The sequence below is a fragment of the Xenia sp. Carnegie-2017 genome, unplaced genomic scaffold, assembly GCF_021976095.1.
Source record: "Xenia sp. Carnegie-2017 unplaced genomic scaffold, XeniaSp_v1 HiC_scaffold_47, whole genome shotgun sequence".
Taxonomy (NCBI): domain Eukaryota; kingdom Metazoa; phylum Cnidaria; class Anthozoa; order Malacalcyonacea; family Xeniidae; genus Xenia; species Xenia sp. Carnegie-2017.
Window position 1 is genome coordinate 260,075 of NW_025813512.1, and position 15,852 is coordinate 275,926.

The 15,852-nt window shown below is 38.7% G+C and overlaps 3 protein-coding genes across 3 annotated transcripts; all 3 read right to left on the reverse strand.

The window, feature by feature from the left end:
• Window positions 1-7,904: 7,904 nt before the first annotated feature.
• Window positions 7,905-8,687, reverse strand: LOC124456376 (protein ALP1-like). The gene is made up of 2 exons (XM_047006836.1): window positions 8,224-8,687; window positions 7,905-8,155 (listed from the first exon to the last, which is right to left on the reverse strand). Exons 1-2 carry the CDS (start codon window positions 8,369-8,371, stop codon window positions 7,905-7,907), a joined length of 399 nt encoding a protein of 132 aa, XP_046862792.1. The 5' UTR covers window positions 8,372-8,687.
• A 2,094-nt stretch (window positions 8,688-10,781) lies between these two features.
• LOC124456377 lies at window positions 10,782-13,388 on the reverse strand. Its single transcript, XM_047006837.1, has 3 exons — window positions 13,085-13,388; window positions 11,644-12,774; window positions 10,782-11,353 (listed from the first exon to the last, which is right to left on the reverse strand). The coding sequence occupies exons 1-3, from the start codon at window positions 13,386-13,388 to the stop codon at window positions 10,782-10,784; spliced, it is 2,007 nt and encodes a 668-aa protein (XP_046862793.1).
• Window positions 13,389-13,396: 8 nt separating this feature from the next.
• On the reverse strand, window positions 13,397-14,695 carry LOC124456378. The gene has a single exon (XM_047006838.1). It carries the CDS (start codon window positions 14,693-14,695, stop codon window positions 13,397-13,399), a length of 1,299 nt encoding a protein of 432 aa, XP_046862794.1.
• Between the last annotated feature and the right edge of the window lie 1,157 nt (window positions 14,696-15,852).

Consider the following 15,852-nt stretch of genomic DNA (forward strand, 5'->3'; position numbering starts at 1 on the left):
TGCAAGCCACGTATCCATTGCCTATCACCACAGGTTAGGGAGATCTACTGTCTCAGCAATCATTTATGATGTGTGTCAAGCATTATGGAGTGAACTTCAACCAAGGTATATGAAGGCACCAAGTGGACCAGAAGAATGGAAAGAAATTGCCAAAGTAAGTGCTTGACGTGTGGAATGTTAATTTAGTTAATTTGGTAAACCAGTGACCCTCCTAAAATCTAACTAATTACAATCAAACTATGCTATATACAATAAAATATGACATGGGTATAAAATTTGTGTACACTATAGTTTTGAAAGGTGGAATGTTCCAAATTGTATTGGAAGCATCGATGGGAAGCATGTATCTATCCAGAAGCCAAAACATAGTGGATCAGAATTTCACAACTATAAGCAAAGGGAAAGCATAGTTCTCTTAGCTGTTTGTGATGCAAACTACAAATTCACCTTTGTAGATATTGGTCAAGCTGGTAGTCAAAGTGATGGTGGCACATTTGAAGCTTCAGATTTGGAAAAGCTTTTTTATTAGGTATGTCATTCCAAATATTGTGCTTTTACGTTATGTTTCTTTGAATAATAAGAAGAGAGAAACTTCAAATAATATCATTTTGCTAACTTAAGATTTGTGTTATTAAATCAAGATGAATGGTTCTAGTAAAATTGGAAATTCATTCTAATTTATTGGCACACCAATCTTGCACTTGCAAGCTTGCATAAAATATTAACATGTTTTCATCTTTTCTAGTAGTTGTAGTAGTAGTAGTTTATTAAAATATTAATTGCAGCCTTGCGGCTGAATTACAAATATCTAAATTAGTAAAGTTATAATAACAATAATATCTAATATCTAAAATACAATAAAATTTTACAAAGTATTTACATTTATTAAATTTACAATTATAAAAATGGTACTGGCTAACACCAACAGAGACAAAGAAAACTCCATACCTGGCCACTTTTGTGTAACTTTATGTACAAAAGGACAGGATGAACGAATTCTTTGCTCTGTTGGATTGTTTGGGGCAAAACTTGAAGAGAAGGTGATTGCGATGAAAAAGAATTAGAGTAGCTTGGTTCTCTAGGAGTAAAATACTCAGCATTGAACACTGCAGCTTCAATTTCTCTCTTGGCAATGCTCATTTGACAGTGGAATAGCTTCCTTAATTGGGTTGCAATCCCCATACAGAAAAAATGGGCATCATCTCTCAACATTTCTGTTAAAGTCCAAATACCAATCAAAGTGTCGCCACCATTTCCAATTTGGCTCATCAGTGGCAGCAGCACCACTAGCTCTTCTAAGATCGTACTGCCTTTTGTATTGCATGATTGAATCACGCAGATTTGCCACTTTTTCATAATAGTGTCAACTGTAAAATGTTTAAAAAGTAATGGAAATGAATGATTTGATATAAAAAGTTTGTCGGCGGACTATCAATAATACTCACTATCCCACGCCAAGTCCGTAATTTTATTGAATTCATCTAAAACATCTTGCCAGTGATTTCTTTTCTTGTTCCTCGAGTCCTTATAATGCGGGTGACTTTTATCATACAAAATTGGTTTTTCTCGCATCAGATTTATCAAAACCTCTTGCCACTCCGCCATGCTTGAGTACAAAGTCTGATATTATTAGCCAATATACTATTGGCGTTTTTGTTGATGAAAAAGGTCAAAAGTTCAACCCTTCTAATATGAACGAAAACGAAATTTTCGTCGAGTTTTCGTTCAAAATTTTCGTTGCGGCAGTTTTCGTTCTAATTTTCTTCGATATGGACGATAGTGTGGCCTAGGTTTTCTTCTTGAATACTAATACTATATCCAGCTCGAAGGACCACGTTTCGCACAATTTGTGCGAAGTGCTGGTTCACTGTTCTCAAACTTCACACTAACGATGGACGGATGGGTTGTGCACGATTTTACGTTCCAAGCGTTGTTTCTTTGCGATACGGAATGATTAAATGGATCTCGTTAAGATTACAAACAACCGTCAATCCTTAAACTGCGTTTTCAAACTTTATTGCCTTCTGCAATACGACTCTAATTTATCAAATTTGTATGACCAGTTCATACACCAATAACGTCAACTTTTCCGAACCCCCGAACCAACACTTGCAAGCTATATTTATGTATAATTATTCGGAAGTGGTTTTGGACGTTTACATATGACGCACAACTTTGCCATTCCGTTCTACCTACATCCTACCGCAATGATGTGTATCTTTGTGTGTTCAACTTGAATAATGTGTATATTGGCTAGTATGAGTTGTTTTACGGAATATATCAATATCATTATTAATTATTTTGAGGTCTAGAAAGTGGACATGTGAGTCAGAAAAGTCATCAAAAGTAAATATAAGATTTTTATCAAAATTATCAAATTTGGCAAGAACATGAGGGATGTCTGAATGTTGCATAGGAACAAGAATATCATCAACATAACGTTGGTAAAACTTAAGGACACCTGAGTTGATCAAATCAGTGACAATGATGTTTTCAAACTAAGTGAGAATCATATTAGCTAAGACGGGACCGAGAGAGTTCTCTATAAAGTTGTTCATAAAGAATACCGTTGCAAGAAAATATAGTTTTGGTGCATGAATCAATAATAAGTTGATGAATAAGTTGATGAATTTATATCAGAGTAATAAGATACCAGAGGCTTTGGAAGCTTTCAAAAGTTGTGGATGTTCCATGCTCGCAATTCGATAATACGAGAAACTTAGAATAGTAATGAAACTGTTTCATATTAGTTATTTTTGGCAGTTTTTTCTTCCTTTTTCGGCATATAGTACAAAAATTATCCAAAATGAATTACATACAAATGATCTGTATACATCGGCAATGCTCAAATCATTTGAAATTTCCTGCATGCTGGTGCCCGTTCTTAATTTGCAAATTCAGTGATCTTGCAAAAATTCAGCATGCAATATGTCATATATTTTCAAGCCAGAAGCTAAATTTGTGGGTGCCTTTCCAATAGAGAACACCCACACTCCAAAAGTTGTGGGTGCGCTGGCACCCGGACACCCACGGCTTCCCAAGCCCCTGTAAGATACTGTGATACAATTTCTACACTTATGAATAGATTATTTTACGATGAAATAGTAGTTAGAATTAATGATGAAAGTATTTACAGGCTGAATATATTGTTAAAACGAAAAACTGGAACGTTGAGATTAAGGTTAGTTTTGTAACACATCTGGTTAGTTTTCTTTCTTTCCCGTCGGCGGTATCCACCACGCGTACTGTGGGTATCTGAATATCTTTTTGTTGCTTCAAATTAAGGAACTGCTAAAGTTTGCGTTGAAAAGTTTTTGCCTTTGATCGTCACTTAAACCGTCTTGGTGAAGGATGTGTGAGAGTTGAGTATCTTTTTGCATCATGTTCATCGTAATCGGTGAAACTTCAAATTTTTGCTTTTGTTCATATTTATTATAAACGTCTTCAGGTACTAAAATCATTTGCTTGACATGCTTCATTATTTCAGCAAACTCCCTAGTATGCTCAAAACCGGCGGTAGGAAGGCGCTCAGTAGATTGCCTCCCTTTTGATTTAAAAGTTTTTTCTTTTTAGCTCTTGAAATTCTCTTGTTCGCTAAGGCTCTGAGATGTTTCTTATACCTCGACAAGCGTCGTTTTTGACTCGCAGATATCGGTATAGTTCCTTTAAACACATTAACTGTGCATTCACAAATGCACAACATGACATCAGATGGTCCATGCTCGATGATAACCTTTCGAATTTTTGGCTTAGATTTTGCAAGTACTTGCAGGTATGGAAGGTTGCTCCTAATTCGTTTAGACATGATGCTTAAATGATTGTTGATGTCGATGCTTATTACTTATGTACATAGACAATCTGCTTTTCACCAGGCAAGATATTTGTTCTGACACACATATTGTCAGGTGTGAGTTGATGCAAATCGTGCAAAAGATAACTGTAAGGGCATCTTGACATGTGGCATCTTGAAATGACTCCAAAAGGTAATTCGTTTTCTTGGGGTACATTTGGCGTGCCAATGTTGCGATACCTAACGAATCTCTGGGGTTTATAAAAATGATCATGTAGTGGGAATTTAAGCTGATTGTTCGGGATTGTTTACTAGGAGGAAATAAATTTTGTGTTAGATACATGACAGAGACACCACGGTGATGTGACCCGCTGGTAAATAAATCGGACATTCGTTGATCGCTTGAACATTCTGACATCAAATCGTCAACGACCACTGAAGAGTTTTGACAACCTTCCAGAATATCAAATAAGTTGTCTGGGAATCCTTCGACGAAGCAAATGTTTGGAATTTTTGATTCCATTTCACCAAATTCACTTTGCCGTTCGCCATAACAGCAAATAATTTTATTCAGAACGGGATAAAAAGTTCGTTTAAATTATAAAGCATCGACCTAACCAAATAGCTTTTGCCCGACTGACTTTGACCACACACATAAAAGTTGGCAGGTGTTCTAAAACGTACGTCCATTGTCTCGCAAATGAAAGCAAACATGTTCTGCTTTCACTTTTATAACCACTCGCTAGTAAACATTTTGACATATTCAAAGAAAGAAGGAATGATTCGACTGGCTTGAATGGGGCGGTATTTGTAAAATAATGAACAAAGTGCACACATTAAGAATACATTGGACAATGAGCAATTCTTACTAAATATATTTCAAATTATCTACATCAATCAAACAACAAAATCTCTTTTGATTACATATGAACACATCATACTTTAACAAATATTTATGACAGAAAATTTTAAAAACCACTTGAGGGTTTTACTTTAAAATCCTCACAAGCATAGGCATGCCTTTTAATCGTTCATTCGTTTTGTAACTACATTCATAGTTCACAACACTCATAGTTCACAACACTCATAGTTCACAAGAGTTGTTTGTACTTTTTCCAATTTTTCATAATGAATTCCTTGCTGTCTGTATGTTTTTTTCTTATGGCGGCATGTGAACGAACTGGATGTTATTCATGCGTACCCAAGACTTATGTACATTGATTTACGTGAAAACCCTCTGTCCTGTCCTGTCCTGTAAATTTCTCAATGTTAAATGTGTTGTATGATCCGTGTCCAACCAGAAAAAAAGATTTATATTTGATGTCTGTGAACTCATTTTCGTCTGTGACACAACTGTTTTCATATACGTCAACCACAAGGAATCATTTACCTAAGTCATCCGTCAGTTTTTCTCTTCTTCCATCGTCGTTAATTATGTCCACCCCGTGTAAATCATCTCACGTTCCGTCGTCCCTCCGAAAGTTTTATGTTCACCCCTCGCTGATTTTTTTTTAACATGTCAACCTCCGTATCAACCTCATCACCGTCGCTGTTATTATCATCTAAATCTTTGCTGTTGTCGCCGTCAACGTCATCAACACCTCCACATTCAACGATATCATTCTCAACTTCAAAGTCATCACATCTGTTATCGTTATTACCACTGTTACAACCACTCTCATCAACATCACCACCGTTTCATTCGCAGCTGTCGTCTTCGTCTTTACAGTCATCACCCTCCTTGTCGTTATCACCATCACCGTCACCGTCAGAATCAATGGTATCGTCTTCATCGTTTATGTATTTTGTTCCACAAGCGAAAGAAAAAACTGTCAACTTCTATGTGTTGGTTCCTTCTACGATAGTTTCCATATTTGTCTGTACAATGTTGATGTATTGCATGGTTCACAATTGTTGTCGCTGTTCCCATCTGTACATACCGATGACAGAAATTGACTGCATATCGTGTTCAATCATGGTTAGCCTTGTCCAGTGTAGAAATGTGTCAAACAACCTCAGTCTAAAAATATATATATTTGTTTGTTAGTTTGCTTGTCATTGATTCAAAAGTGTTTAACTATTCAACGCTGTTTGATTATATGCATGTCACTTTATTAATTTACCTGTGTCGACTCTATACTTGATTATCAATCTGCCTGTAAAACGAAAGTTCGCTGTCGGAGTGATCAATGTCGTCAAGAAACTCCACATCGCATTGTCTTTCGGAAAAGCTTTCTTCGACTTCAGAGTCGGTTTCCATTAAATCAATCGACTCACTACATTCACCTTGACCTGCCATACATTCCTTGTAATTTTCTAGTGCGGTTGGATGCACGGATGTGAATAAAATATCATTAGCCTCGCCTTCGTGTGCGATCTGATGTAAACTGTTGGAAATTTCCGCTGTCGGAAACCAATGATAGCCGTAGTCAATAAAGCCAATGATAGCCAATGATAGCCGTTTCTATTTACAAGTTTATGCGAGCATTTCTCCCTGACTATTTTACATTCTTCTATTTGTACAGTTGACAGTTTTTCTACATAATTATAAATCATATCTTTTAACGTATCAAAGTTTAAAAGCAAGCTATATTTAAAATTCAATGTAAAGCCTCTTATTTTACAGTGTTGCTTGCCATTACTAACTGTATAAGCATAATTCTTACGACCGCCACAGACAAATTCAGTAATGTGTTCGCCTTTACCAATTTCAACGGTCAAATCTCCTAGATAGTCTCCTAAAGGAGGCTTTGGAGAATCAGGCTTTGCAACATACACACAACTGTCTGTGTCTGCATACAGTGCGTTACATTCTTGTAAATCTAACAAACTGTAGAGATCCAAACGTGCCCATGCAGTTGTAAAAATACCAATAAAAATATTTGTTGTTTTATTTTCTTTTTGAAACTCCCAATCACGCTTGTATACAACTTCGACTAAATCGTCATTCAGTAATTGCATGTCGTGAATTTCAGTGTCTGCACTATTTAGTCGTTTGTAAAATACAAGTGGATCGTGAATAAACTCCGTAATTAACGTTGTGCAAATTTACCCCACAGCGAGTTTAAACAAAGTTTTGCTAGCGCTCTTAACCCAGGATTTTTCACAATTTTTTCCTTATGCAATAGAATTCCCTCATGCTTTAGATAGTCGTCGATATATTTTGCCTGGTCTGCGTCTGAGTTTACCCAATCTGGAAAGCCCAAAGCTTCTTGTTTCAACCGCAAAAAGAAATTGACATATTCACTAAGTAAACTGTCCGATGTTTCTTCAAAATGCCAAATTTCATGCACCTCCAAAATTTTGTAGTCTTTTTCGATTGCCATGTTCATTTCAATGGTCGTGAAAGTCCCACAAAATGAACGCTAGTTTTTGGAATGATGGCATTCTGCAGAGGCATTCATAGCACACCTCTTACACAGCGGAAACATGAATTTACCATTAACTTTCATCGGGAGCACGGGATGATACAAGCTTTCCAGTGCCAAAACGCGGCACTTAATGAAACCGAAGTAATTTGAAAGATCTTCAAAATTTTAGCAAATAATTGTAGGGTGACCTATAGGATAACGGCGATTTTTCATAACGAATGGATAAAGACTTGTAAAATCGTTGTAAAAGATTTTCTAATTTTTTTCGGCCTTACGAAACAGTTAAAGGCTGAGACACACTGTCGCTGTGTCGAAACAGTTAAAGGCTGAGACACACTGTCGCTATGTCGTTACCGCGCAGCGACGGGATTGCGCGGTTACAAAGCCATGTCGCTTTGTCGTCAGAGAGCCAGAGAGTCAAGATGAATATGAATTTTTCGGAAAGAGTGTTGCTGAGCAAATTAGGAAGCTACCTACTCCATATGCTAGGGCTAAAGCCAAGAAGGAGATTGAGGATGTTCTTTTTAAGCTGGAGTTTCCAGAAAATTAGTTTGATGTTTTTTAAGTGTTTCTGTTACAATCATTATTTTCAAATAACAAAAAAACTACAAAATAAACCGACTCTTTTCCAAATATTCTATTTATGATCATGATGTACGAAGGACATAATCCACTTGCCAAGATAACTCTCCTTCAGATGACATAAAATAACATGCAAAATCTTCTCTTACTCTAAGAGCTGCTTATGTTTGGTTTCCAGAGCTCTGAGCAATGGGTTGAAGAGTAGCTTTTTCCATCTCAGCTCTCCAACTCCCTTCATTTATTTGGCCATTTTCATCCACTGTATCTGTCGAGCCAGGAGGTGTGTAACTTGCTGCAGATTGCTTTCGCAGAAAGTTGTGAAGGACACATATAGCTTTAGCCAATTTGACCACGTTGTTTGGCTCAGCAACAATAGCAGTTTTCAAGATTCTCCACTTGGAAACCATGATGCCTACAAATATTGACATAATCAAATTATGAAGTATTGATGTATACAACAATGTTTTTATTTGAGTTTACCAAATGTATTTTCAATTGTCCTTCTAGCTCTTGATAATCTGTAAATGAATACTTTTTTTGCTACACAGTCCAAAGATTTACCAGGATATGGTCGCATAATCCATGTCTTCAATGGAAAAGCCTCATCCCCAACAATACAATATGGCATCTTCTTGCCATCATTTATCAGAGGTCTTGGGTCTGGTAACTGGACTTTTCCTTTAAAAAATTGCACTTTATGTATATATACAAAATATATATGTTTTGCATTTTAAGATCAATTACATGTGCATACCATTTAGGAATGCTGATCCAAATGTTGTATTTTCGAAGACTCCAGAGTCACTCCACCGGCCAGATTCTCCAACATCAATATACACAAACTGATAATGGGCATCACACATTGCCATCAGCACAATGGAATGAAACTTTTTGTAATTGAAGAAGGCTGAGCCAGAGTTTCTAGGAGCCTGAATTGCAATATGTTTCCCATCCAAAGCACCAATACAATTTGGAAAATTGCAGACAGTAGAGAACCAATTTCAATTGAAAAACTAGGTCACAAACAGTAAAGAAACTTTGTTTCAAGCTGAGGAACTCACTCCGTGCAATAAATCAACATGATAATGAGATAGAAACTCACCCTTGCTCAATACCCTGCCATTCTAATACACTCGATGGTGCTTTTAAATACATTGGCATAAGTACAGACCACAAAACCTCACATGTATCGTATATTATGCTGCGAACTGTACTTAAACCATGACGATATGCAAAGGCCACTGACTGAGGCGAATCTCCTGTTGCCAGTCTATGCAAAGTGATGGCTAGCCTTTCTCCTGGTGAAACTGACTGCCGCAAATGAGTATTTTGCCTTCTTAATGAAGGACCAACTAAGCTCAAAAGGAAATCAAAGGTCATTTGATTCATTCTGAAGTAAATAAAGAATTGTTCTTCGTCATTCCTCAATTCTTGAACCAAGTTTCCAAAGTCACCTTGTTCATGTTGTCGTTGGTTGATATCTCTCACCCAGCAGCGCCTCTTACGAACTACCCGTCGGTTTTGTTTGTTTTCTTCCTCGTCCAACTCGTTTAAAACAATTGCTATTAATATATCTCGTAAGTTCTGGTTCGACACCATACTGAAATGAACCGTCAAATTCGTATTTCCCGCTAAAATTCTCTCTAGGGGGACTGGTATGTGCTTAAAATCAAGTCGTTTTGCCTGTTGCGCTAGCGACAGTGTGTCTGTTATCATTTTTCGTGTCGCTTCGTCGCTCTGTCGTTTCACCGTAACAGTGTGTCTCGGGCTTAAAACCCTCAACTCTTCCACCAAAAAAGCTATCGGCAGGGTAAAGGTCTGTTATAATATCATGTGTGTTTAAAAAATGCTGCATTTGAGGAGTTTGTCTGAGTTGCTTGAAATCATGCTCCCATATGGTTTTTACTTTATATCCTAACTCTGTTAATCTTTTTTCACGCTCAATGGTTCGGTTATACGCTTCTCTTAGCGTTGTACCTTTACGGTAAGGATTTTCACTCTTCAAATCCAGGCATAAAGGGCAGCCGTGATATACTTTTCCGTAGAACTCATACACGGTGTTTGTGTCTTCACAAAAATCGTCGACATAATAATTTTTATTTAACAACAGATCATAAATAACTTTCTCCCCCCATGATGAAGAGCGTGTTTGATATTGCTTTTTGTTTGAAAGGAAACAAGCTGCAGCCACTCAATGGAGCTGTTTGAATACGGTATATTGCTATCACGATACATATTCTTAGGTACAATGCCTATAGTTTTTTCTTTTAAATAGTATGAACTAAACACTGCCATAACCCAAGATGCAATTGTACAATAACAAAATGGGTCTACATGTGTTTCGGCCAAAAACAACTTTCTGAATTCCATGCAACACAAATGCAAAATAGTTACATCTTGAGAACAGTATTTGTACATTTCTTTTTGAAAGTCCAAAACGTACCTAACATCAATTAAATTCTGATGCCATGCAATTAGCTCATCTCTTACATTTTAGCTTTATGTCGGGGCTACAATATTCAAGAGCCGGAATCGGACCAACATAGCTTTGATTTTCTCGTGTGTTAAATTAAAAGGGAAATCGCCTTTCGAATACATCGACAAATTCAACCAGAACGTTCGAGGTAAATTGGAAAGAGGCATACTTAGGAAATTTAACGAGTCGATTAGAGTGATTTGGTAATCTCTTAAAAATAGTTGCATTTTTGTGAATCTTGCCCGTCGCCCAGGCAATATTCCCTTTGATTATGTCGAATAGATGCAACAACTCAAGCCTTTGAATAATGAAATTATTATTCTCATGCAATGTTTATCTCTTACATATATTGCTCACTCACTCAGACTCTCTCTTCAACTCCTTTACAACAAAACATCAATCAAAATTTTTCTAAGCCTATTGGTTAATGAAATTATAACAACTAAGGAAAATTTGTCTGTCAGTAGGACATTCAAATAACATAACTTATTCCCAACACACTTCCCCTATACATCTGAAGATAAGATGTATATCTAAATGGATTAATGATCTCGGGAGTGTTTCAAATCTCTTCGTTTTCTTCGTCAGCAATCGATTTGATGATCCCCGCTGCATTTTCAGCTGCCTTACGCTTTGGCTTGAATGGTTCAGTGTCTGGATTAAGATCAGGTCTCTCATCATGGCTCTGTCGATCACAAGCTAATTCCATTGGGTAAAGCAATTGAACTGGTCGTTCTAGGTTTCCGTTTGGCGTTTTCAACATTACCCCACGTATCACTCCATCTCTTCCTGGATATGTCTCTATAACGATCCCAAGAGGCCATTTCCCTCTATTCTTTTCATTGGATTTGATAAGAACGACGTCTCCTACGTTTACAATGAACTTTTTAGTCCAATGACTCATGTTATGTTGTTCTCGCAGTGCAGTGAGGTATTCTTTCGACCATCTTTTCCACAAGGCTTGTTTGCAAGATTTCAAGTATCTTGCCCTCTTACGTGAGTCCGGATCACTTTCGACCCATAATTTCTGTTCTGGCAGATGATTGGATCTCTGGAATAAAAAGAGCTCGGGTGTCAACACCGGCAGTTGAACATCGCTTTCAACATAACTGAGCGGTCTTCTATTGATTTGCACTTCAACGTCAATATCACTTCACACAGTTCTTCCCACTTCAGATTTGCGCCTCCAATTGCCTTATACATCGCTTGTTTGACAATTCCTATCAGCCGCTCGAACTGTCCTCCCCACCATGGTGCTCGGGACAAGTTAAACTGCCATTTAATGTCGAACTCCTCCAAATAACCTTGAAGACGTTCCTCCTTTCGTAAAGCATCAATTCACTTCGCAGTTTTTATGAAGGTGCCCCCATTGTCTGAATAGATCTTCCTGGGTCTTCCCCTCCGAGCAATGAACCGTTTCAAACTTGGTATGAACGTGGAAGCAGATAGGTCCGGCATCATGTCCAAGTACACTGTTCGAGTTAGACTACATGAAAACAGCGACAGATACGCTTTGCAATCCTTGCTTGACTTCCCTTTGTAACGTATCGGTCCCGCGAAATCTACGCCAATTACCTCGAACGCTGTTTCGCCACAAGTCCGGTCCTCGGGTAACTTTCTGGGAGGGGATGTGGGAACTGATGTCGCTCGATATCTTTTACAACCAAGACACTCCTTTCTAACTTTCTTTACAAGGCTAATTAACTTTGGTATCCAATACGTCTCTCTTACAGCAGCCATTGTCAATCCAACACCTCCATGTAACGTTTCACGATGCAACTTTTCCACTACTCTTTGAGCTAGCAAGGAATCTGTGGGAAGGTAGATAGGATACTGACTCACAATTCGGCCACGACATTGTAAAATCCCTTCTGTATTGCGCGTAAGATTAAGTTCTTTGCATTGCTGCTCGTACTTTGGTTGTAATTGACCTTGCTTTTGGGCTTGTTTGACAAATTTCATCTTAGCCTCTTCAATCTCGGTAAAGGATAATGGTCCTGTTCTCTTTTCCCCTTGTGTACAATTGTTTACGAACCTGAAGAGCCATGACGACACTCTTAGAGCTCGTTTAAATGAGCATTTTCTTAATAACTGTTCCAGAACATCACCACTGTACTGTTTTGTTGTCATTGCAATACTTTTTTGGGAGACTGTCGCTTCTGCTTCTGTTGCAGTAGTTGGAGTTGTGGTTATATTACTTGGCCATCTGCTCATATCAGATAACCATTCTAGACCGTAGAGCCACGTCTGATTTAATTTTCCACCCCTGCTGGCCAAATCTGCAGGATTTTCGGATGTGGGCACATATCGCCATTTTATTTCAGGATGTTGGTGTATCTTACGGACACGGTTTGAGACAAACTGCTTATACTGGCCCCGTCCAAGTATCCAATGCAAGGCGACAGTGCTGTCTAGCCATGCAAAACTTTGCGGCCGCGACAAATGATCCAAAGCGTTTCGCACATTCACAAGAAGGTTTGCTGCCATGTGGGCTGACACAAGTTCTAGCCGTGGAACAGTTAGGTCCTCTTTTGCCAGACGACTTTTACCAGCAACTAGAATTTGAGTAATTCCCGATTCTTGATGAATAACTGAGTACACTGCAGCTCCTACACCTTGTGTGCTAGCATCCCCGAATGCGTGCAGCTCTAAAGACTTGATTGGTTCTCGGAACCAGCTAATGATCGCGGAACACTTACTTCACACGGAAGATTGCTCTCCCAGCAGTCCCATCGATACTTCAAAGAATGGCTTAGCTGTACATCCCACAAGAGCTTCTCCTTACAGATATCACGATAAATTATCTTTCCCTCTAGAATTAAGGGTGATGTAATCCCAAAGGGTCATAAACCTGAGCCAATCTACTCAGTACTTCTCCTTTCGTTTTTGCCGATTTCTCTGATGGGATCACTATGGAAATCTCGTCACTTTTCTGTTTCCATAACAGTCCCAGCACTTTAGATTCTCCAGATTTTGTTCCCAGTTGTTGTTTTGCTAAAGTTTCTTCTTCATCATCCTTTTCTTCTTCATCTGCTTCAAGCTCATGGGCATTTGAGTTCCACTTATGCAAATTGAAATTGGCGTCGTTGAATACATCGATTGATTTCCTTTTTCTTTCCTTGGCTTCGTCTACTGTTTGTCCCCCACTAAGCAGATCGTCTACATACATAGACTTCTTCAGTTCCTAAACGATATCTGGCATCTTTGTTTCCAAGTTTCTAGGTGATGCTCTAACACTCCCCCAAGCAGAAATGGAGAGCAAGTTAGGCCAAAGACGACTCTTGTGAATCTATATGTCAAGGGTTCAGGTTGACTGTCACTCTTCCAGTGAAACCGTAAGGCATCTCTTTCTTGTTCTCTTATTCGGATCTGGAGGAATGCCTTTTCTATATCTCCACAAAGTACAACTGGAAACGAGCGATGATGAACCAATACGCTCCAAAGCTTATTCTGTAACGGCGGGCCTGGGTAGAGGCAATCATTCAAGGATGGAGCACTTGGAGTCGCTCGAGCGGATGCATCGTAAACTACACGGATTTTCGTTGTTTGTGCAGCTTCACTTATCACGGGTTTATGAGGTAAGTAGAACTCCCTACCCACTGGGGGCTGGGTTACAAGTTCAACTACCCCTTTGCTGACTTGTTCCTCAATAATCCAGTTATACTCACTGGCCATTCCTTCCCTGTCTAATCTCTTTACAAGACTGTTGAGGAGTCGCAAACTTCCTCCTTTGTAGGATGGTAAGGGAGGATGGTTACCTCGCCACAGTAGACCAGACTCGTACCAACCTTCTGAACTCCTGACCAATTGTTCCTTAAACTCTCCATACACTGAGGTTTGATTGTGTTCTGAGGTGTCGGCAAGTCCTAAAACATCCAACCGGCACAACTTCTCATAATCCTTTTGAGTGGTTTGTGTTAGTAACATATGATTGTGATCAAATTCTTTTCCAGGGGACATCACGAACCATCCCAGCTTGGTCAACTCCGCGATAGGTTCGCCATCTTTACCTATTCGGGGACGATTCTTTGTTTTTATTCTGGCATACTCCCCTCCCCCAAGAACGACATGTACTGGAAGCTGAGCCTTCGTGTCACCGTCTTGGATATCAACCCCTTTTAAGTGTGAGTATTTGGAAATAATATGGCTGTATTGGGGGTTTTTCACTGATAAAAGTTCACTTTTTTCCACTTTTATTACATCTACTTCCATACCAAACTCTCCATCGAGGGACTCCACTTTAGTTGCATAGGTCTCCAGACGTTCTACACTACTACTCAGGAGCATGTCCACTTGTTTGGTTGTTATGTCAGCAGGTTTTATGCCAAGGACACTTACCAACTTTGCAGATGCATATGAGCTGCTTGCTCCAGAATCAACTAACGCTCTACACGTGATCCCATTAACTTTTACAGTCAAGACTGGGAAGACTCCTTCGTTGGTTTTTGTTGCGGTCATCAGGGTTTTCTTCCCCATTGCTTGTTCACACAAAGAAGTATGATGTCTTCTCTTGCAATGTTGACAGGTTATTTTACTTGTACAATCTGCTGCTCTATGCCCTTCTCCGGTACAGTTGAAACAGCGGCGCTTTTTTGCTAATATTTGTTTTCTTTCTTTGATATCCGTCACCTTAGAGCAGTCAGCTGCTTTGTGATCCTTTGCATCACAATATACACATTTCCGCTGACCCAATTTGGTGTTGAATACTCTTTCGCGTATACTCCTTCACATATAGGGTTTCGCCTAGTCCACAATGTTAAGGCTTCTATTAGCTTATTGTAATCCCATTCATCCCAGTTGGGATCTGTACGAACCAAGTCGCTTCTTACACCAGACAATTTGTCCAATGTCATTGCAACACTTCCATTGATCTGCTCCAGTTTCCCCATAGTTTCTAAAGACTGTACGCAATAGGTGAGTCTTTTGCAGAATTTATGCACCTTCTGTACATTGGCATCTGGTATATTGGGTAAGTCAAGAATTTCTTTGGTGTAGGCTTTAATCACTTCTGACTCCTTTCCATACTTAGACTGAAGTATACTTTTTGCTCGGTTATACCCTTCACTAGTGAAATGTAGTGCTTCTATGGAATACTTGACATGTTTTTCAAGCAACTCTCTCAAGTATGAAAATTTTGTTACATTGGAAATAGTTGATTTGTCAATAGTCTCGCTGAACTGGTTCCAGAATCTTGGCCAATCTTTGTAGCTTCCGTTAAATTTTGAAATCACTAGCTTTGGTAGTTTAGCTTCCAGATTCCCACTAATTGTAGAATTCATTTCTCCTGTCTCTTCTGGTTTGTCCCTCTTGGACTCTTCCAATTGCGTCTTGTAGTGCAGCTTGGTTTCATACAACTCTTTCTCGAAATTCAACTGATCCTTTCTTAAATGTGCTTTCTTACTTTCATGCACTTCCATAAGCCACTTGCGTAATTTTTCTATTGCATTGTCAGCTTGACCGATGGTATTTTCTATCGATTCCTCCCACTAGGAAATGCTTTCGACTTTTTCGCCACTAGCTATTTTCAACACTTCGACTGTACGTTTGGCGGTATCTGCTTCTTTTACTAATTCATTTAACGCATCACGATGTCTTTCGATTCTCCCGTGATTATCTGACGCAAGAATTCTCTC

Bases quoted from the DNA above. Each gene is read 5' to 3' on its own strand.
- LOC124456376 (XM_047006836.1), bottom strand. From the start codon at position 8,371: ATGCCATATTGTATTGTTGGGGATGAGGCTTTTCCATTGAAGACATGG. The intron at 8,156-8,223 runs GTAAACTCAAAT...CAATATTTGTAG, and splicing joins GACAATTGAAAATACATTTG to GCATCATGGTTTCCAAGTGG.
- LOC124456377 (XM_047006837.1), bottom strand. From the start codon at position 13,388: ATGTATGTAGACGATCTGCTTAGTGGGGGACAAACAGTAGACGAAGCC. The intron at 12,775-13,084 runs GTAGATTGGCTC...CTCAAATTCTAG, and splicing joins AACGAAAGGAGAAGTACTGA to TTGCTGGTAAAAGTCGTCTG. The intron at 11,354-11,643 runs GTTTGAAACGGT...TTGACGTTGAAG, and splicing joins TGCTTCCACGTTCATACCAA to TGCAAATCAATAGAAGACCG.
- LOC124456378 (XM_047006838.1), bottom strand. From the start codon at position 14,695: ATGGGGAAGAAAACCCTGATGACCGCAACAAAAACCAACGAAGGAGTC.